The sequence below is a fragment of the Microtus ochrogaster genome, chromosome 7 (genome assembly GCF_000317375.1).
Source record: "Microtus ochrogaster isolate Prairie Vole_2 chromosome 7, MicOch1.0, whole genome shotgun sequence".
NCBI lineage: Eukaryota > Metazoa > Chordata > Mammalia > Rodentia > Cricetidae > Microtus > Microtus ochrogaster.
Window position 1 is genome coordinate 4862060 of NC_022014.1, and position 23227 is coordinate 4885286.

The following is a 23227-nucleotide window of genomic DNA, read 5'->3' on the forward strand; positions in this document are numbered from 1 at the left end:
TGTGTCTCTATGTGTGTGTGTGTATCTGTCTGTATATCTGTGTGTCTCTCTGTGTGTCTGTCTGTCTGTATCTGTGTGTCTCTATGTGTGTGTGTCTGTCTGTCTGTATATCTGTGTATCTATGTGTCTGTGTGTGTGTGTCTGTCTGTATATCTGTGCGTTTGTCTATCTGTGTGTATATGTGTCTCTGTGTGTGTGTGTGTGTGTGTGTTTGTGTCTGAGTGTGTCTGTGTGTCTTTGTGTGTGTCTGTTCCCTAGGTTGGTAGTTTGTAACCAGGGAGCTGCCCAAGTGAAGGCAGGCTGGTAGTACAAACTGGTCAGTACCCAGTCCTAACCGAGCAGGTTGGACGCAGATCTTAGGCCTCTCGTCTTTATTAAGACATTCTTTTTTTCCACTTTTGTTTGCTTTCATGGACAGAAACACCCACTTTTTATGAAAAGAATTGTAATTTTTTCCCCTCTGGGTCATCCTCCTTTCACTCCTGACTCTGGAAATTGTTAGATAAGTTGCAGTCAGGGAGGGGAAGTGTTTTGTTGGTTTGCTTTGTGTATGGTTTGTGTGATGTTGCTTTGCCCAACATATTAAGGAGTCCTGTGCTCAGGGTCAGGTGACAGTCCTCCCTGGCACTTTATCTCACTAAATTTCCTATTCAATGTAGGCACAGGTTCAGAAGACTAAAGACCTGCTCAATAATGTGGCCTCTGATGAAGCTAACTTAGAAGCCAAAATTGAGAAGAGAAAATTAGAACTGGAAAGAAATCGGAAGCGACTCCAGACCCTGCAGAGTGTCAGGTAGAGTACGTGAGTGGCAAGCGTCTGTGACAGTTGGGAGTAAGCGTGAGAGCACCAGAGAGCAGCCTCATGCACAGAGTCACAGTTTCTTCGCTACCTGCGCTACACTCGTTCACTCTCTGTACTGCCTTCAGTATGTCTGCGGCGTGGCTGCACTCTGGAGCCCTCTTGAAAGTTTTTGTGCTGTCTTGGAACATAAGACAAAGTAAACCCAGATGGTGGGAGTTGTACCAGACTTGGCCTTCTAAAATCTCGTCATAAATTACATTGAAACAGAGCGTACATCCATCTTTTGGTTTGAATAGATTTTAGACTTTTCACTTTGATGATCCCTCACCTGTCAACAGTTTATCTTCCTTATGACTGACTCAGTGGAAAAACAGGTCCAGGGAATAGAGAAGTGTAATAGTGGCCCAGAGCATTGCCTATGGCAATGGAACCTTTGTGTATTCCTCATATTTTCTTTGTGCTCTTCCCTATACTTGGTTTGTATCTTCCCTCCTTGGCCTCAGTGTTTTTTGCTTTTCTTTTCATAGTTTTGGGAGTGAGCATTGGCAAACAGTAGGCACCAAGAGCCCTCCCGTTCATGTCAGGGACTTGCTCTTTCTGCTGCTGAAATCACTGCCACGAGAGTTCTTGGACTCACTAACAGAGTCATATTTATTTATTTATTTATTTATTTATTTATTTATTTATTTATTTATTTATTTTGGTTTTTCGAGACAGGGTTTCTCTGTGGCTTTGGAGCCTGTCCTGGAACTAGCTCTGTAGACCAGTCTGGTCTCGAACTCACAGAGATCCGCCTGCCTCTGCCTCCCGAGTGCTGGGATTAAAGGCATGCGCCACCACCGCCCGGCCAGAGTCATCTTTAAAGCATAATTCATTCTAGTTAAACCTGAAATCATGTTCGTTTGTTTGTGTTTTCAAAACAGGGTCTCACTATGTATCTCTGGCTATCTTGGAATTTATTCTGTAGACCAGGCTGGCCTCTTGATCACAGAGGTTTGCCTGCCTCTGCTTCCCAAGTGCTGGGACTAAAGATGTGTACCACCACACCCTGGAAGTCCTTTTTAATAGATAAGTTGCTTGGTTCTAGTTTAAAAGATTAATGCTCTCTTTCCCTCTCTATTTCATCCTCTGTCTTACTTTTCCACTGTCGTGACAAAAGTGACCATGACTGAGGTAACTTATGGAAGAAAGCATTAACTGGGCTTACGGTTTCAGAGGTTAGAGTCCATGATGGAACAAAGTCATGGCAGCAGAAACAGCTGAGAATTCACATCTTGATCTACAAGCAGGAGAAAGAGAACACACTGGGAATAGAATAAGTCTTTTGAAACCTCAGAGCTTGCCCCCAGTGACACATCGTCTCTAACTAGGCCACACCTCCTAATCCTTCCCAAACAATCTCACCAACTAGGGACCAAGTATCCAAATATATGAAGCTGTGGTGGCCGTTCCCATTCCCACACCACATTCCCTAGGAACTCCTTGTGTCATTCTAGAAACCGCTCAGGGTTTGCTTGGGCAGCACATACACTAAATGGAACAATAGGATTAGCATGGCCCTGCTCAAGGATGGTTCCATATTTTAGACATGTGTTCTCTATTTTGGGGGGAGAGGGTTCAAGACAGGTTTCTCTGTGTAACAGTCCTAGCTGCCCTGGATGTCACTCTGTACACCAGACTGGCCTTGAACTCACAGAGATCCACCTGCCTCTGCCTCCTGAGTGCTAGGATTAAAGGTGTGCACCACCACCGCCTGACTGGCCTGTGTTCTCTTGATGCCGTGAATAAGCATCTCTGAAGCCAGAACTGATATTCCAGTTAAACTGACAAAATCAAAAGTGGGCTCAAGGAATTTGGGGAGCTGTGTAGGACAAACATCTAGCCATAAGTCTGTACCTTACTTGGTTGCTGACATCCAGCATTCCTATTAGGACACTGGTACCAAGAGCTTAACCCAAGTCCAGGCTGTGGTGTACTCAGGGGACCTTGAATCTGAGAAGAGAACATAGTCAGCTCAGGTGGATCTGTAGGAGAAGCAGCTTTTCTGAAAAGAGATGCAGTGTATGCCTTGGATTTTTCAATAAAAGATTTTGAGGGGAGAAACTGTTTCAGTCTCCCAACTTCTGGACTAAAGGGTGTCTTAGCACCTCAGCCGCCAGAGGAGATGGGACTATAGGCACATACCTCTACAGCTAATTCTCATTTTTAAAAATGTATGCGTATGAACATTTAGCCTGCATGTATGCCTGTGTACTGTGTGCATGCCTGGTGCAGAATCTGGAAGAAGGTTTCAGAGCCCATTGAGCTGAAGCTGCAGATCATGAGCTGCCAGGCGGGTGGTGGGAACTGAACCGTTACCACTGGAAGAGCAGCCAGTGCCCTAACTGCTAAGATAGCTAACCCCTCGTGTTTTTTTAAGAGCAGAGTATTGCCATTAAGATCAGTGACAAAGCCAGACATGATTTTACATGCCTGTAATCCCAGCACGTGGGGGAGCAGGAAGGAAAGAAAGAGAAAGAGAAGGGAAAATTAATACTAAGAGAAAAAAAAAAAGAAAATTTAGCCAACCAGTTGAAATTAGGCTTTACGTTGCAGGTTTTAAACTTTATTTTGTTTTAAAACAGCTAAGATTTGCAGTGGCCTATTTACCTATTTGGAAGACTACATTTTATCATATCCATAGTAGAGTATTATACCAACTAAGATCATGCATATATTTAACTTACTGATTTTTGAGCCAGGCAGTAGTGGCGCACGCCTTTAATCCCAGCACTTGGGAGGAAGAGCCAGGAGGATCTCTGTGAGTTCGAGGCCAGCCTGGTCTACAAAGCGAGTTCCAGGACAGCCAGAGCTACACAGAGAAACCCTGCCTCGAAAAACTAACTAAATAAATAACTGATTTTGAGAAATGTGTATGGCACATGACTATATTAACCCTATTAGACCCTGTAATCCATTGATATGAAATCAACAAAACTAATACTAATAGATTTACTTTTTAATTTTTATTAAGACTATACTTTCCTGATTGGGTGTCATGATGATACATGCCTCTAATATCAGTACTTGGAAGACAGAGGTAGACAGATCTTTGTGAGTTCCAGACCAGTCAGAGCTATATAGTAAAATCCCATCTCCAAAGTATACACACACACACGCACACGCACACACACACACACACACACGCACACACACACATTTCTATCTTTATATTTGGGAAAATCTAGAAGGGGCTTAACATGGTAACTCACATGTGAAATCCCAAGACTCAGGAAACTGATCAGGAATTCATGAGTTCAAGAATAGCCTAGGCTACATGAGACCCTATCTTTAAAAAAAAAAAAGGGGGAGAATGTGTGTTACATCCAATGCATGTAGTTGATGGTTTATAAGTAATTTTCTACTTAATTCTCCTACTTTCAGTTTTTTGAGGGTGAGGGTTATAAAGAACACATGGTTAAAAGCAAAGCTTCGTTTAGTCGGTAGAGAGGAAGATGGTCAGAGTGGAGGACCGTCTCTGCTGCAGTTGGAAGGAACGACAGACAACAGACGACAGTAGATATTAGCTCTCTTTCATTCCGTTGCTCCTTTTAGGCCAGCTTTCATGGACGAGTACGAGAAAACTGAGGAGGAGCTGCAAAAGCAGTACGACATTTATCTAGAGAAATTCCGGAACTTGGCTTACCTGGAGCAGCAACTTGAGGATCATCACCGGATGGAGCAGGAGAGGTTTGAAGTGAGTCTTCTAGCGTGTTGGTCCGTGCTCTGAGCCATGTCAGTTTGTACATATGGTATGAACCTGCAGGTCCACAGACTCCTCCTGTTCTTCTGTTTAGCTGACTACACGGCATGCGTTCTTGGTTGTCAGGTATTTGATGTGTTATCAGGGTTTGGGCAGTGAGAAGTGGAAATGGATCAACTGTGACTTGTGCGATGATCTGGAAGGGCCTGTGTTTGCTTTGATCTTTCCCATGCCTAATCCAAGGCTGTTTTTTTAATGCTTAGAATACCAAACAAAATTTAAAAGCCAGTTGTTTAGCTTCATTGGTGTTTTGCTTGTGTACATGTTTATGTGTTCTGTGTATACATGTATGTTCATTTTCACATGTGTATGGGTGCATGTGCATATGGAGGCCAGAAGTTTACATCTGGTATCTTCCCTTCTCTGCCTTACATATTGAGGCAGAGTCTATATTTGAATCCAAAACTTGCCTATTTGGGGGCTGGGGAGGCCAGTATGTTGCTGTGTTGCCCAGACCAGCCTCTTGCTCCAGCATCCTAAGTGCAGCGACTATAACATACATGTCACCATGCCCAGCTAAATCAGGGCTCCGTTGACAACATACCTGACATTCTGCCTGCTTCTAGCTGTACACCAGGAACTAAGGCCAGTATTTCCTTGTTGTCTTGCCTTCCAGACCTGCCCATTAGCACCTTTAGATTGGAGTGGTGATACAGCACAGGCAGAAACATGGAGACAGTTCTGCTTTCTTTTGTTCTGAGCAGAGAGCTTGCCTATCTGTGTTAGATGTATTTCCTGTGCCCACTGCCCTTGCAGGCACACGTGGTGGTTTCTGCTGTGCCACTCTTTTCTTTCAGAGTTAAGTGGTAGTGAGAGGAGGGATGGGGCCAGACCATCAGATGGCTAGGCCATTCCCACAGGCTGCTAGGTAGGTAGCAGAGGAAGAGCACAGCTTTAGGGACCTCACAGGTTGCCTAGGTAAGCTTCTTAAAACTATTTTAAAGATTTATGAATGTCTATTTTGTGTATCAGTATTTTGCCTGCATATATGTCTGTGCACCATATGCAATGCCCCCAGAGGCCAAAAGAAGACATGAGATTCCCTGCATTGGTGTTACAGATGGTTGTGAGCCACTGTATGAGTGCATGGAGTTGATCCAGGGTCTTCTGGAAGAGCTCCCAGTGCTATAAACCACAGAGCCATCTCTGAATCAGATTGTCTACTAAAGGTCACCATTCTGAATCTGGGCCTTCTCCTCCACAGGAAGCTGAAAATACTCTCCGTCTCATGCAGAATAAGCTAAAGGAGGAGGAAAAGCGGCTGCTCAAGAGTGGAAGTAAGGCTGTTTGCTCTGACTAGTGTTTTCAGCCTTAAGAAAGTTACTGTGTGATTAAGGTTTTTATCCAGTGTGGGGAGAGGGGATGTGTGCACCACACTCATATACCAAGTGTGCAGTGCAGCTGTGGGGATGCCCTGGAGCACACATTCAAATCAGAGGACAGCTTTGTGATTGGTTCTTTCTCCTTCCTGAGAATTAAACTCAGGTCAGCAGGTTGCGTGGGAGATATACAATAAGTTGTATTTCTCTGGTAGAGTTACATTTAAAAATATATATATTTTTAATTTTTTTCTCTCAATTTTTTTTATTGTGATAAGAACAATAGATGTGATTGGCCCTCTTAAACACTAGCAAATCTGTCATTGTTGACTAGAAATGCAGACAAATTTTCTGAAAGCAATTTTCTCGCAACTTTTGTATTAGGTACCATTTGAGTTTACTCAAAAAGCTTGCTTCTCACAAAGACTGAAATGGCAGACACGGGGCTTGCATGGGTCAGAACCAGGTCCTGCATATATGTCATATGTTATGACTGTAGTTTGGTGTTTTGTGAGACTCCTAACAGTGGGAGCTGGGTGTATCTCTTACTCTTTTGCCTGCTCTCGAGTCGCTCTCTCCTCCTGCGTTATCTTGTCCAGCCTTGATATGAGGGCTTTCCCCTTGTCTTGTGTCTGTCTTGTTGTGTCCTATTTGGCTCTTGGAGACCTCTTTTTTGAAGAGGGAATGAAGGTGGGATGGATGGGGTTGGGGAGGTGGAGGGAGCTAGGGAAATTAAGGGAGGGAAAGCTGTGCTATGCTTGGGATATACTGTATGAGAGAAGAATCTGTTTTATTCTATTTTGTTTTTGGGGGGTTTTTGATCTGCTCTTTTTTTTTTTTTTTTTTGGTTTTGCTTTTGGTTTTTGGTGTTTTGTCTTTCAAGACAGAGTTTCTCCACATAGCTCTGGATGTCCTGGAACTCACTCTGTAGACCAGGCTGGCTTCAAACTCAGAGATCCGCCTGCCTCTGTCTCCTGAGTGCTGGGATTAAAGGCGTGTGTCACCACTGCCAGACTAGAGTCTATTTTTCAATAATAATAACAAAGTTTGCTTCAACATACTAATATCCATTTCTTATGATACCTCTAACATTTTTGTCTGTTTAAATGCTTCAGTTAGCTTGAATTCTATGTAATGAATAATTATGAAAGACAAATTGTTCCTAGTAGGATGAATGGTCCCATTTTAGGGCAAGCTGAAAAGTCAATTGTTGCATACAGTATCAATAAAGGGGCCACTTGCTTGTTGGCAAACCATATACACAGTCATCCAAGAGTGCTCAGCAAGCCTCTTGGCTATAGAAAAATGTACTAAACACAAGGCCTAGATTCTGGGAAAGGTACTCTTCATGACAAGCTCACATTGCTTACCAGGGTGACACCAGGGCATCAGTTCAACATTGGGAGCCATAGCAGTGTGTGGTCTTCCCACTACACCACAGTTATGTTGTGTGTTCCTGCTACACCACAGTTGTCTTGTGTGGTGTGGTCTGCTGCTACACCACAGATGTGTTGTGTTGTATGTCTTCCTGCTATACCACAGTTGTGTTGTGTGGTGTTCCTGCTACACCACAGTTGTGTTGTGTTGTGTGGTCTTCCTACCACAACACAATTGTGTTGTGTTGTGTGGTCTTCTTGCTATACCGCAGTTGTGTTATGTTGTGTGGTCTTCCTGCCACACCATAGTTGTGTTGTGTGGTCTTCCTACCACAACACAATTGTGTTGTGTTGTGTGGTCTTCTTGCTATACCGCAGTTGTGTTATGTTGTGTGGTCTTCCTGCCACACCATAGTTGTGTTGTGTGGTCTTCCTACCACAACACAGTTGCGCTCTTCTGACTCACTTCTCTTGCTCTTTCTCTGTTTTCTTTATGAGATGTTTTCATTCCTGTGGTCAAGACAATACACCTGGTCTTCTAGCTCCTTCCCCGTTTGTGTTTGTCTCCCTTTGTACCTGCTCTCAGAGAGCCCTAGAAAGCAAGCAGGGACTTCTGGTAATCCTCTAAGAGCAGGTTTAGAAAACCTAAAAAGTGTTTCCAGCCAAGAAGCTCCTACTGCTTTAGTTCTAGGCCAGTCAAGACAGAGGTCAGTGGGATAGTGAATTGATATATACTGCATGGAGTAAGCATTTAGTATCCTAATTTTCATGGATGAAGTAAGAGGGAAACTGAACTGAGTGGTGATTTTGTGTTATAGTTACTAAATTATGTTAATATGGATTAATTTTCTGTATAAAGACTTTTAGAAGATGTTGGTGATCTTGAAGGATGTTCTTTATGACACTGTCACCAGCTCCCAGGCTTTCCCTCCTGAGCTGAAGAACACAGCTCTTCTTTCTCTGACTAAAGAAAACAAGTTCCCTTCCCATCACTGTATCCCTTAACAAGTGAATACAGTTATCTGATACAGGCACAAAGCTAAGCCTTTGGGAAGACCAACAACTGCTGGATTTCTAAGCTGACTTCTAAATCAGTGTCAGAGCAGCAACTGCAAATCCCTCCAAGTCCCTCCTTCCCAAACCCCCATGACTCCTGGGTTTAGTACGGCACTGTGGCAACGAGAGCTTCTTCTTCCCATTCTAGTCTCCCTCTGTTGGTTCTTTATAGAAAACATCCGACCTACAGGCACAAAGACTAAACAAGTATTTTTATCATGTATATAGAGTCATTTCAGGGCTGGAGAGGTTAACTCAGTGATTAAGAACACTTGCTGCTCTCCCAGAAGCTACTAGTCCACTTTCCAGTGTCCACACCAGGTAGCCCACAACTGCCTTTAACTTCAACTCCAAGGGATCCCAACATCCTCTTCTGGTCTCTGCAGGCCTGCCCCCCCACCCACACACACACATACACAGAAAGAGGAGAAAGAGAAAAAGTGGCCGGGCGGTGGTGGCGCACGCCTTTAATCTCAGTACTTGGGAGGCAGAGGCAGGCAGATCTCTGTGAGTTTGAGGTCAGCCTGGTCTGCAGAGCGAGTTCCAGGACAAGCTCCAAAGCTACAAGTAAACCCTGTCTTGAAAAAAACAAAAACAAATAAAAAAACAAAAAGTGATGGCACTGAAATAGCCTTTTATAAAATACATGCATGAATGCCCCCCAACAAATAAAATTTCTTTAGAACAGTTTTTCTAATTAGTTCTCTGTATGTAGTGTTAGGGATTGGCCCCAGAGCTTTGCAGTAGATAAGACATGCTCTACCACTGAGCCGTAGCCCCACCCAGTGTATGCCTTTATGCTAGACTTTCCCAGTGAAGAATGTCTGTCTCAGGACAGCCCACTCAGCTGCCCAAGGCTGGGCTCCCTGCTTACCTCCCACCTGCTTTGTTCGTTTTCATTCAACCCCACTTGTTTATCTTTGCTAAGGCCGAGGCTCTTGAGTTAGTAACAGCCTGGCACAGGACAGAGGGCTTTACCCCGTTAACCAACGGCTTCCAGCTACCTTGACAGCCAGCTGCTCAGTTGGTGAAAAATTCAGCCTGCCAATGCTTTTAAGGCATCTGGTCCATATTCTTTTTGCTTTGAAAAATTGCTCTGAGTAAATACAGCATATTGTGATCTGTGCTAACACCTCACTAAGTACCTGAGGAAATCCAGGAGTCTCGTAAGATCTAATAGATGAAAGGGGCTAAGAAAGGCAGCTGCTTTTGCACTGACACCTTAGTAGACAGGAGATCTCTGTAGTGAAAGAGCTGTGCCTTCATTCTGCCTTCTGGTGTTCCTGCCAGGTAACGATGACTCAAACATAGACATCCAAGAGGACGATGAGTCCGATAGTGAGCTGGAGGAGAGACGGCTGTCGAAACCTCGAACAGCCATGGAAGTGCTCATGCAAGGTACTGTAACTCCTGTTTCCTCAGAACACCAAGGGTGAAGTCGGGTGAGTGCTGCTTAGCATCGCGATCCGCAGGGTACTGTGCAGGTCCCTTAAGTCATTTCTGTAGCCTCAGTTTATTTTGTTCCTCTGGGTCTTCCCTCAAACTGCTCATTGGTAGTCATTGCCTCTAGCAGTTCTTTTGCTTGATTTCACGTAGCTAAGCTGGCCATGAATATCACATTCTATTGCATCACTGCAACCTTAATTTTTTTGGATTAGATATTTAATTTCACTCTTTTTCTTGTATATACTTTTTTCTGCATATATGTGAATATTTCTTTAGTGCACATCTTTCAAATGGGATTCTTGTGTCAAATATTCTATTTTTTTAAATAGACTTTAATTTTTGTTTTTGGTACAAGGTCATGCACAGGATGGCCTCAAATTCAGAGTCCTTATACCACAAGACTCCTGAGTGCTTGGATGGCAAGTGCCACCATGCCCAGCTGTAAACTCTAATTTCGATTGCTACTCAATTGCCCTATATTGGCCTTTAAATACATTTCTTACCCACCACCCAACTACTGTTGGTACTTTTTTGGTCTTTTGAGGCAGGATCTCATTATGTAACTCAGACTGGAGTCCCACTCACAATCCTCCTGCCTCAGCCTCTGAAGTGTTGGGACTGTAGAGAGTTGTTTACACCTAATAAATTTCAGAGGTGTAATCACCTTTTCATCATTTTGTGTTATCTTTTGTTGTTAGCTGTTCTATGTATGCTGGGCCAGTGGTTGTCATTGTTGTGTGTGATTCCCGTTGGGTAATTAGTTGCTGTGGGTTCTTTTGTGACCTTTCACCTTTTTCACAGCCTCAGACACAAGCTGAGGTTTAGGGTATGTCTCCCACTTGATGGAGGGGAGCCATACTAGAAAAAGGTGTGTGGCCAACTGTGTTAATCTGAGAAAGGCAATGATTCTTCCAAACCCTGCTTAAGTTCTGAACTTGCAGAGCAAAATCATGTAGTCCAGTTCCAAAAACTATGGCAAGGGCCCTAAGTTTCTCTTGGAAACTTAGACCTAGATTCAAGCACAGGAGGCACTGCTTCATAAAAGAAGAATTTTTTTTTCAACCGATACCGTGGAAGTTCTGCTGCATGTAAGCTAATAATGGAGCCCTCAGTATCCTCAGCCACTCAGACAATGTGTTTTAAAAATACTCTTGATTGCTGGGAAGTGCTGGTGCACGCCTTTGATCTCAGCACTCAGGAGATGGACACAGGCGGATCTCTGTGAGTTTGAGGCCAGCCTGGTCTGCAGAGCTAGTTCCAGGACAGGCTCCAAAGCTACAGAGAAATCCTGTCTCAAACAAACAAAGCATTCTTGGTTCATGGTTGTTTTGTGGCGCTAGAGATTAAATCCATGGCCTTAATTAAATCCATGGACGAATGTTCTACCACTTATTCATACCCCAGCTTTTATGTATAATTTTTGAATGTAAATGTTTATTAATTCATTTGTGTATGTGCACAGACATGTGCACACAAGAAAACTTTTGGGACTCAGTTTTTTCCTTCTGCCATGTACATTCTGTAAATTGAACTCAGGCCATTATGCTTGCTGGCGAGTACCTTTACCTGCTGAACCGTCGGGCCAGCCCAAATTGTTCTTGTTGTTGTTGAGACACAGTACAGCTCACTGTGTACCTCAAGCTAGCTCTGAATTCCCAGTAATGCTCCTGCCTCAGTCTCCTGAGTGCTGAGATTACAGATGTACACTGTCACACGCTGAATTTTATTGCCCTTTTTTTATATTTATTTATTATGTGTACAATATTCTGTCTGTGTGTATGACCAGAAGAGGGCACCAGACCTCATTACAGATGGTTGTGAGCCACCATGTGGTTGCTGGGAATTGAACTCAAGACCTTTGGAAGAGCAGGCAATGCTCTTAACCACTGAGCCATCTCTCCAGCTCCTTATTGCCCTTTTTTTATCTGTCGGGGTAGATTTGCAGAGCTGGCCATGGCGGCACAGCCTGTGATGCTGCATTTTAGAGGCTGCAGCAGGATCAAGAGTTCAAGGCTAGCCCCATCTCTATAGTGAGTTTCTTTCTCAAAGTAGAGGGGTAGGAGTTACAGGAAATTATTATTTGTTGGTAATTCTAATTAGCTAGAGCTTGCTTAAGTACATTTTTTAGTATGCACTTTAGTATTTCCCCAATTTTCCAAAGAAAAGCAAGTCTTAAATGTCATTGCCTGCCTTATTTTCCAAGAATCTCATAATTCATGTTTTGTTTTCTCAGGAAGGCCCAGCAAACGCATCGTGGGCACAATGCAAGGTGGAGACTCTGATGAAGATGTAAGTCCTCTTGGTCCTGGGGCTGTCCTGATAGATTGGCTCAGGTCTGCCAGCGGTCAGAGACGACCCTCCCACACATCGTCAATGTGACAGTGTGATTGCTGTTGCTCTCTTCTCACTCTTCTTTCCATTCTCGCTTTCCAAAGACGGAAGCAGCACCAGCCCTCTTAGGTAAATGCAAGAATCCCCGCTCCAGGAAGCAGGTTGGTTTTCATTTCTTGCCTCATCTGTTTGTTGGTGTGTGCTGACCTGTTCAGGGTCAGCAGAGCCCCTCTCCTGCGGGGCGATGCTTCCTCTCTCGGGCAAGAAGCCCTCTCAGTAGATGCTGTGGTGAGAGGGACAGAGTGGCCTCTTCTGTTACCACACGGAAGGGCCAAACACTGAGACCAAAGATGAGAAAGACGGGGCAGTCTTCAGGCCCTGAACCATAGCCTAGAAATTAAGTCTGGTGCCAGGGCCATGGCCCAGCACTGGCCTTTCTTCAGCACCACCCCACGACTCTGGAGCAGGAGCAGGGAAGAGGTGTCTCCTCGGACCAGGGCCTCAGAGAGGCCTAGCTGCTGGTGCCTTGAGCTCCACCAAGCAGATAACTGAGTAGAGAACTTAGCGGAAAGCGATGTCGGGGTTCTCAGGATGGCAGGCTGAGCATGCCCTGCCGGCTCCTGAGCCCTTTCTCTGCTGCTTTCTTTTCCCTGGTAGTGTTGCTTGGCCCATGTAGCACAGGTTACTGGAGAGACACCAATCCCAGGCCAGTGTAAGGTACAGACCTATGTCTGGGGCACGGTACTGGTGCCTGCACAGGGACAGAACAGGAACATATGCTCTCATATGAGGCGTGGCTAATAAGTACCACAGCACGGTGTTGCCTAGATTCACAGGAACAAGCTGGCCCCCATCCTGCTGGGCAGGATACAGAGAAACTTGTACCTGGAATTCCCAAGGGCCAGTTGATAGAGAGGCAAGGAAATCGCTCAATAATAACTTTCTTTTTAACAGAGGAGGCTCATGATAAGGTCCTGTCCACCTGGGTCTGAAACAGAGAGGGTCTGGCCTACAGGAACCAGTGCTTCGTGGAAAGTGGTGTCTGCTCTGTTTTATTTGCTTGCATGTTCTTCAGAATGAATGTGTCTGCAGTGGCTTGGGTCTTCTGCTAATTTCGTGGAGACTGTTCACACAGTTCCTCTGTCATTGGCTTGACTTCATGTGTCTGTTCAGCATGTATACCTGGGTTCCATCAGTGTCAGGTCCTGGGTGCAGCAGGGAGAACACCAGTCCTTGCCTTTGGGATCGTGTGTTCTAGTCGCAGTCCAGCAGACATTCCACAGAGACAAGGGATCTTTTCACACGTCCAGGCAAGGCCTCTATTGAGAAATTGAAGCTGACCTGTATGAGTGAAAGGGTGAGCCATGTTGAGGTGGGCAGAGCCCCTGGGCCTGGGGGTGGACACCTACAGTGAGGTGGTGGCAGGATGGAGGGCACTTGGCGAGAGGTGAGACAGTGGGGGCGATGCAGAGCCATGCAGGATGCCATAAGGACCTGGGAGACAGGCCATGTTGGGGAGTTGTCAGCCCAGGGAGGAAGAAACTGAGGTGCCAAGTGTAACTGCCTACGTTGGAGGGGAGGGTGTTCTAGCCAAGGCCACAATGGTGTTAGTACTGAGAAGCAGTCAGAGTCTGGGTGTTTCTGAGACTGGACCCATCTTGTTTTGTTAGTTGATTGCACCAGGGTAATGAAGAGAAATGCAGAATGCTTCAGTGGTGGAACTAACGAAAGCCTGGGGTTTTAACTCCCTGAGACAGAGCTGACTTGAAGCCACTTAGAGGGCAGATTAGGGAAAGTTTGAAATTTAAGAAACAGGGCTGGGCCAGAAGTGGAACTTGGGAGCCAAGCATATTTAGATAGAAGTCATGATAAAGATGTGATTGCACTGTTTGGGGAGCAGGAAGAGAAAAGAGGAGGCCTGCAGTCCTGAGCTACCTCTGTCTTGCAGAGGCCAGAGAATTAAAGAGGATTGGGCAAAGGAGTTGGAACGCACTCTGCAGAGAGCTAAGGATAGAGGGCAGAGTGGAATGTTTGGCATAGAAGATGGGGAAGAGGACTTCAGGAAAGAAGGGTGGGTTGGTGACAGAGGTCCCCACCTCTGTGGAGCCCACCGGATTGGCATCCTTTCCATCTTGATAAGGTTTGGGCTTATGGGATAGAGCCTGTTGTGCTTATGTAACAGGAGGGATACACTTGGGGACACTTGAATATAGCAATTTGTTCAAGGAGTTCATTCTTTATTTTTTTCATGTAAAACAGGTCTTTCTATGTAGCGTAGACTGGCCTCAAATTTATAGTCATCCTCCTGCCTTAGCCTCTGGAGTGCTGGCATTGTAGGCTTGTACCACCATAGGCCTGGCTTTCCCAGGGATTTCTTCTGGAAGAGAAGCAGACAGTGAAGGAAAGCTAGAGAAGGTGGTAGCCCTTCAAAGAAGATAATTCTAACATGTATGTACTACTTGGAATAGTCTAGACTGGGTGGCCAGCCATCTTGGTATATATGGAGCGGAGGAGTTGGTGCTCCCTGGATCCGGAGCGTGAAGGAGCTAGGGCACCCTCACCTTGCCTTCTTACCCACATGTGTGCTGCTTCCTGGAGTCGGCCTCCCTTTCCTGCCCTTCTTGCTGTCTACTGTTTGCTGGGTCTCTACACTGCAGGAGCCATTCAGCCCTTAGGTTCCTCAGCATGAGCTAAGAGTATTCCCAAGACATCCATGGAAAGCCACCTCCTGCTGGACAGCCCTGGTAAAGGCTGGTGTTTGAGTTACTGGTTCTGTCCCCAATCTAGTGGAGCTGTCCAGCTGGCAGTGTGCTGTGTTCCCACAACCTTCCCCTGTTACTGCACTGTCCCTGAGAGAGCAAAGTGGGGTCTCTAAGAACAAGACACAGTGGGGAGCCAGCACCACAGCTGCATTTGCCCTCTTTTGCTCCAGGAAGACTCGGAGGACAGTGAGATTGACATGGAAGATGACGAAGAGGATGACGACGATCTGGAAGATGAAAGCATTGCTCTCTCGCCAGCTAAGCCCAGGCGACGGGTCCGCAAGCCTGAGCCCCTGGACGAGAGCGACAATGACTTCTGACCTTCTTGCCAGGGGACCCAGGCAGACTCAGAGCCTCAGAGCTGTAGGTAAACAGGGAATCAGCAGACTGGAAAGGTAACATGTATCTGGTTCACTACACCATCTGGGCTTAACCATTATCAAAACCAAGCCCAATAAAGATACTCTTTTGTCTTATTTCCTAACACTTGGGAAATGCATGTGTTCTAAGTAATTCAAATCCACAAGAAAAGCTTTGAGGAGAAATATAAACTGACACCATGTAAGTCTTGGCTGTTGTTATTATTAAATTAATTTTTCTTGACGTTCAGGTCACAGAAAGGCTCTAGATTATGAATGTTTCGTTTTCTCTCAGAGGGCTGGTATTCTTCTGGGAGGCAGATTCACTTCAAATGACATGCCGCCTTTACAGTCCCCAGCCTGGGCTGGATGGGAACCACTAGCTGGGCGGCTCAGCAAATGCAGCTCCAACTCCTACTAGCAGGCACCCACCACGTGTGTGTGTGTGTGTGTGTGTGTGTGTGTGTGTGTGTGTGTGTGTGTACATGAGGTTACGTGTGTACATGTTCATGTGTGAGCAGGTATACATGTTTATGCTGATATGCATGCATGTATGTGTGAAGGCCAGAAGACCACCTCTGGTTGTTCCTCAGGAACTGTCCACCTTTTTAGGGAGTAGGGATGGGTCTCTTTGGGACCTGGGAGGTCACCAGTTAGCCTAGACTGACTAGACAGTCTGCTCTATGTATCTGTCTCGTCTCTACCTTCCAGAGCCAGGATTTTGAGAGATAGGCACATTCACAGTGCCTAGAGTTTTTGTGGGGGTTTTGGAGACTGCACTCAGACCCTCATGCTTGCGTGGCAAGCGTTATATAAACTGAACTCTATCCTCAGCCCAGTTGGCATTTCTTATTTTGTTTCATTTGTTTCATAAGGACTTACTATGAAGCCCTGGCTGGCTTAGAGCTCCTAAGTAGACCAGTCTGGCCTTGAACTTACAGAGGTCCGTCTGCCTCTGCCTTAGAGTTCTGGGATTAAAGGTGTGCACCACTCCTGGTGTGCAATGCCATGTGCATGTGAGGAAGGTGGAGGACAACTTCTCGCCAGTTCCCATTCTTCATCTTTTTGTTCACTGTTGCATAGTGCAGGCCAGCAGGCCCACAAACTTTTAAGGGGCCAGTCCCCACCTCTCATTACAGACATACTTTGTAGTCTTAGGAGATTCAGATTATGTAGTTTTGTGAGGATTCAGACTCAGGTCCTTGTACTTGGACAGCAAATGCCTTCTCAGATACTGCCTCATCCTCTAGCTCGCTCTTCCTTCCTTTCTTTCTCCCTTCCTTCCTTTCTTTCTCTTTTTCTTTCTTCCTTCCTTTCTTTCTCTTTTTCTTTCTTTCTTCCTTCCTTTCTCTTTTTCTTTCTTTCTTCCTTCCTTTCTTTCTTTCTCTTTTTCTTTCTTTTGTTTCCTTTTTTTTTTTGCTTGTTTTTTGTTTTGTTTTTTTGAGACAGGGTTTTTGTGTGTGACAGCCCTAGCTGTCCTGGAACTAGCTCTTGTAGACCAGGCTGGCCTTGAACTCACAGAGATCCGCCTGTCTCTGCCTCCCAAGTGCTGGGATTAAAAGCATGTGCCACCATGACCTGGCTAGCTGCTATTTCTTAAAGGAGCTTTGTCTAAAGTCTAACAAGATGCTAGTCTGTGGCATAGAGATGCAAGTAGTTGTCCTGCACCTGAATGTCTTCCTGAAGGAGCCATCAGAAAGGGAAAGCACCAGTACTGATTTGTGTTTCTTATTTGAAAAATAAACCTGAACTAATTTGGTAAAGTGGTACTCAAAATATTTCCATGTGAAAAGAAAGCAAGAGATAAGTAAAATTAACTTTACTCTTCAAACACTGGCTGAGGAGATGGCTCAGTGGGTGTGGTCACTTTCTACACCAGCACGAGGACCTAAGTTTGGGTCTGCAGAATCTACATAAAAAAACTGGGTGTGGCCAGGCCCGCTACTGCCTATCTTTAAAGAGGCAGGCTGATCTCTGGGAGTTCAACGCCAGTATGGTCTACACAGGAAGTTCCAGGTCAGCCAGGGTTACTCAGTGAGACCCTGACTCAAAAACAAAAAAAAAAAAACCAATAACAGTAAAAATCTGAGTGTGACTACACACACCTGTAACCCCAGCATGGTGTGACTGGAGCCTGTTGGCCAGCCTGCTCCAGTCTGAAGAGATGCTGGGAGGATGATGAGGCTTTGGGGACAGCTGTATTGAAAAGTTCCTTGAAGTTGGGCATTTGTTTAAGAAGATACAGCACATCAGGAGGTGGGAGTAGCAAGTGGTGGAGGCTCTTTGGAAATCTATGATAACCAGTGTCTGCATAGTGATGTCTAGTAATGGCTGTAAATACACAAACTTTCTTTCCAGAGAAACCTTTGAGCAGAATGTGTTCATTTCTCTCTACATTCTTCTCAAATTCTAGTAAAACCAGGGAAGGAAGGGAGCAGAGAAGGAAGAATGAAGAAAAGAGGAGAGGAGAAGTGGGGAGGAAGAGGAAACTTCCTTGGGGGGTAAATCCACAGACTACGGGAACCAGAGCAGGGAGCTGTCAGTCAATGTCAACTTCAGTGCTGTGGGAAACAGATGGGAACAGTAAAGCTGGAGGAGCCACTGGAGTGTCTTCCCCAACAGATAGAAAAGTCTGAGGTAAGAGTAGCAAGGTGCTGCCTATTCGCCTTTGAGCTCTGTGGAACCCTGAAACACAGCCTGCTCCAATACTGAGGGCACCTAAGAGGTGAGTCAGCGGCCAGAGGGCTGGACCGCCAGACACCCCACTCTCTGGGACCTCTCCAGTGGCACAAAACCCAGGAGCCCCTCCCCAACTCCCTCAGCTATTTTAGCCAACCAGCGAGTTTTCCTGTGGCTGGGCTAGCCCCCAACCCAACCCACCCCCAAGCCTGCCTATTTGCCTGTGAGCTCCGTGGAACCCTGAAACACAGGCTACTCCAATCCTAAGGGGACCTAAGAGCCTGCAAGCTCGTGGAACCCTGAAACACAGGCTACTCCAATCCTAAGGGGACCTAAGAGCCTGCAAGCTCGTGGAACCCTGAAACACAGGCTACTCCAATCCTAAGGGGACCTAAGAGCCTGCAAGCTCGTGGAACCCTGAAACACAGGCTACTCCAATCCTAAGGGGACCTAAGAGCCTGCAAGCTCGTGGAACCCTGAAACACAGCTTGCTTCCATACTGAGGGGACCTAAGAGACAGCCACAGCAAGGATTGGACCAAGATGCCAACACACTGCTGGCCTCATTTGAAGGAAGAGATGGGTAGGCACCAAATGCAAGAAATCCTCCAACATCCTAAAAAGCAATATGGTAACATCAGAATCCAGCGGACACACAACAGGAAGACTTGATCATTCTAACTCAGAAGAAGTAGAAGAAAATGACTTTAAATGTAACTTTATGAAAATGATGGAGATCTTTAAAGAGGAAATGAAAAACTCCCTTAAAGAAATGAAAGAGAAGACAAACAAAAAAATGGAAGAAATTAATAAATTCCTCAAAGAAAACCAAGAAAAAACAATCAAACAGGTGAAGGAAACAGTTCAAGACTTGAAGACTGAAACAGAGGGAATAAAGAAAACACAAACCAAGGGAATTCTGGATATGGAAAATCTGCGTAAACCAACAGGAACTACAGAGACAAGTATAACCAACAGAATACAAGAGATAGAAAAAAGAATCTCAGGTGCTAAAGATACTGTAGAAAAAATAGACTCATTGGTCAAAGAAAACATTAAATCCAACAAATTCTTAACACAAAACATTCAGGAAATCTGGGACACCATGAAAGATCAAACCTAAGAATAATAGGGGTAGAAGAAAGAGAACTCCAGCTCAAAGGTTGAGAAAATATATTCAACAAAATTATAGAAGAAAACTTTCCCAACCTAAAGAAGGATACTCCTCAAAGGGTTCCACATAATAGAAATAAAAGGGTCACTGCCAAACTCTTTTTATGAGGCTACAGTTACCCAGATACCAAAACTGCACAAAGATTCAACCCAAGAAAGAGAATTACAGACCAGTTTCACTCATGAACAAGGATGTAAAAATTCTTTCTAACTGAAAGAAAAAAACCATGTGATCATTTCATTAGATGCTGAAAAAGCAATTGACATAAGTCAACATCCCTTCATGATAAAGGTCTTGGAGAGATCAAGGATACAAGGATCATATCTAAATATAATAAAAGCAATATACAGCAAGCCAACAGCAAACATCAAATTAAATGGAGAGAAACACAAAGCGATTCCACTAAAATCAGGAACAAGACAAGGCTGTCCACTCTCTCCATATTTCTTCAACATAGTTCTTGAAGTTTTAGCAATAAGACAACAAAAGGAGATCAAGGGGATTCATATTGGAAAGGAAGAAGCCAAACTTTTCGTTATTTGCAGATGATATGATAGTATACATAAGTAACCCCAAAAACTATCAGAGATCTCCCACAGCTGTTAAATACCTTCAGTGATGTGGCAGGATACAAGATCAACTCAAAAAATTAATAGCCCTCCTATACACAAATGATAAGGAAGCTGAGAGGGAAATCAGAGAAACATCACTTTTCACAATAGCCATAAATAACATAAAATATCTTGGGGTAATACTAACCAAGAAACTGAAAGACCTATTTGACATGAACTTAAGTCTTTGAAGAAAGAAATTGAAGAAGATACCAGAAAATGGAAAGATCTCCCATACCCTCAGATAGGAAGGATCAACATAGTAAAAATGGCAGTCCTACCAAAGGCAATCTATAGAGTCAATGCAAGCCCCATCAAAATCCCAACACAATTCTTCACAGACCTTGAAAGAACAACAATCAACTTCATATGAAAAAACAAAAACAAAAACCCCAGGATAGCCAAAACAATCCTGTACAATAAAGGACCTGCCAGAGGCATTATCATCCCTGACATCAAGTTCTATTACAGAGCTACAGTAATAAAAACAGAGATGTTGACCAATGGAATTGAATTGAAGACCCGGATATTAACCCACACACCTATGGGTTAATATCCCACCTAATTTTTGACAAAGAAGCTAAAATTATACAATGGAAAAAAGAAAGCATCTTCAACAAATGGTGCTTGCATAACCGGATGTCAACCTGTAGAAGAATGAAAATAGATTCATATCTATCTCCATGCATGAAACTCGAGTCCAAATGGATTAAAGACCTCAATATAAATCCAACCACACTGAACCTGATTGATGAGAAAGTGGAAAGTAGTCTTCAATACATGGGCACAGGAAACCACTTCCTAAGTATAACCCCAATAGCTCAGACACTAAGAGCAACAATAAATAAATGGGACCTCCTGAAACTGAGAAGCTTCTGTAAAGCAAAGGACACAGAAAATAAGACAAAAAGGCAGCCTGAATGGGCAAAGATCTTCACTAACCCCACATCAGACAAGGGACTGATCTCCAAAATATATAAAGAACTCAAGAAATTAGACATCAAAATTCTAAATAACCCAATTAAAAAATGGGCTTCTGAACTAAACAGAGAATTCTCAACAGAAGAATTTCAAATGGCCAAAAGATACTTAAGGAAACGTTCAACTTCCTTAGCTATCAGGCAAATGCAAATTAAAACAACTCTGAGATACCATCCTACACCTGTCAGAATGGCTAAGATCAAAAACACTAATGATAGCTTGTGCTGGAAAGGATGTGGAGGAAGGGGAACACTCATCCATTGCTGGTGGGAATGCAAACTTGTACAACTACTTTGGAAATCAGTATGGCGGTTTCTCAGAAAATTGGGAATCAACCCAACTCAGGATCCAGCAATACTACTTTTGGGAATATACCCAAAATATGCTCAATCATACTACAAAAGCATTCGTTCAACTATGTTCATAGCAGCATTATTTGTAATAGCCAGGCCTGGAAACAACCTAGATGCCCCTCAACTGAAGAATAGATAAAGAAAGTGTGGCACATTTACACATTAGAGTACTACTCAGCGGGGGGAAAAATGACATCTTGAATTTCGCATGCAAATGGATGGAATTAGAAAACACTATTCTGAGTGAGGTGACCCAGACCCAAAAAGATGATTATGGTATGTACTCACTCATAAGTGGGTACTAGCTATAAACAAAGAATATTGAGCCTATAGTTCATGATCCTAGAGAAGCTAAGTAATAAGGTGAACCTAAAGAAAAACATATATGGACCCACCTGGGGGTTGGAGACATACAGGGTCGCCTTACAGGATTGTAAGCATGGGAGCAAGGAGGGGGTAGATGGGGGAGGAGAGGGAGGAGAGGTAGGGAGAAGGGGAGGGGTTGAGGAGGACTTGAGGGAATGGGACGGTCAAGATGGAGGGGGGACAGATATGAGAGCAAGGAGAGAGATACCTTGATGGGTGGGGGGGGCATTATGGGGTTGACAAGAAGCCTGGCTGTAGGGAAATTCCCAGGAATCCACAAGAATGACCCCAGCTAGAACACTAAGCAATAGAGGAGAGGATGCCCAAACTGACATTGTCCTGTATTCAGATTGATGATTATCTTAAATATCACCATAGAACCTTCGTCCAGCAACTGATGGAAACAGAGGCAGAGACCCACATCGGAGCACCGGACTAAGCTCCCAAGGTCCAGTTGAAGAGTAGAAGGAATGAGAATATGAGCAAAGAGGTCAAGACCATGAGGGGTTTATCCACTGAAACAGTCTACCTGAGCTAATGGGAGCTCACCTACTCCAGCTGGATTGGGAAGGAACAAGCATAGGAACAAGCTAGTCCCTCTGAATGTGGTTGACAGTTGCATAGCTGTGGTAGATTGAGTTCACTGTGATTTTTCTCTGCTGCTTGCACTGGCTTTTGGGATCCTATTCTCTTTGGTTGTATACCTTGCTCAGCCTAGATATAGTGGGGAGGGCCTTGGACCTTCCACAGGGCAAGGTGCTTTGCCCTCTCTTAGGATTGGAGGGGGGTGGGGTATGAGGGTGTGTGGAGGGAATGGGAGGAGGGGAGGGAGTGGAAACTTGGATTGATATTTTTTTAAAAAAAAAAAAAAGCTAATAAAAATCGAATAAAAAAGAATAAAAGTAAAAAAAAAAAAAAAAGGTGTGCTCAACAGCAGAGGGCGTGCCTCAGCAGCAGAGGGCATGTTGCAGAAGCTGCAGAAGATAGCAGCGGAGATTGTCCAGTTAAAACAATGGGAGGAAACTCAAACTGCTGTTCTGCTTAGTGCTGTCTTGGTTCCGGACTCACATTTTGGCTTTGGTGATGCAGCTAGACCTTGTGAACCCTTCTCTTCACTAGCCAGAGAGCTGTGAAGTCTCGATAGTGGGTTTGGACAGAACTTTTGGAAGTGGACCTTCTAGTTCTAGTGAGTCTTGCTCTCATTATCATTGGAAGGCACCCTCTGTCCTCACAGTGTTTGGCCTTCAGACTTCCACACTAGGCTTCGACAGGCTACCCCTTTCCCAGCATTTGTCTACTGACTGACTGAAGTCTTCCTGTCTGCTGAGCTCCAAGGTAAGCCACAGGCCTAAAGCAACGTTGTTGTTGTTGTTGTTGGCAGTGTGGGGGACGGGTCTCAGGACCTACTCCACTGAGGGGGGAGGATAGCCCCAGTCTGAGAGCTGGGACAGCCTCTCACATCGTAAAAGGGCCAAAAGAAAGAAAATAGCATTCTATACCCAGAAACAATACGCTGCAAAACCAAAATGAATGCACCTTCAGTTTCCAAGTAGAATTCTTTAAGATTATGTGTTTGCTCCAGCCTAGAGCCAATCCAGGACTTTGTACTTCACTGTTAAGCCCCTTTCATTTGTTTAATTTAAAACCATCTCCAAACCATTGTAACATCTTTGGAAGTCAGGCCAGCTTGGTAGGTTACACCTCTACAGTGTGGGCAGAAATGCTCTGTTGCTGCTGCGTCTTCAGGCAGCGTGATGCTCATTTGCCCCATGACTGTGAGGTTATAGACAGTCACAGTCACTTTATTTTCT

The 23227-nt window shown here is 44.6% G+C and overlaps 1 protein-coding gene across 5 annotated transcripts in view; it reads left to right on the forward strand.

Annotated features, from left to right (window-relative positions):
- The window catches only part of Cluap1 (clusterin associated protein 1), a 33325-nt gene extending 17828 nt beyond the window's left edge, over positions 1–15497 (forward strand). For 3 of the 5 annotated variants that reach the window (XM_005349235.3, XM_026780968.1, XM_026780966.1), the window contains 7 exons: positions 660–793; positions 4397–4538; positions 5809–5881; positions 9646–9753; positions 12035–12090; positions 12237–12293; positions 15065–15497. In XM_005349235.3, coding sequence (XP_005349292.1) covers positions 660–793; positions 4397–4538; positions 5809–5881; positions 9646–9753; positions 12035–12090; positions 12237–12293; positions 15065–15214 — 720 coding nt within the window. In that variant the 3' untranslated portion in view covers positions 15215–15497. The remainder of the gene's footprint in view (positions 1–659; positions 794–4396; positions 4539–5808; positions 5882–9645; positions 9754–12034; positions 12091–12236; positions 12294–15064) is intronic. The other 2 variants (XM_005349236.2, XM_026780967.1) reach the window with 1 other exon arrangement.
- Positions 15498–23227: the final 7730 nt, after the last annotated feature.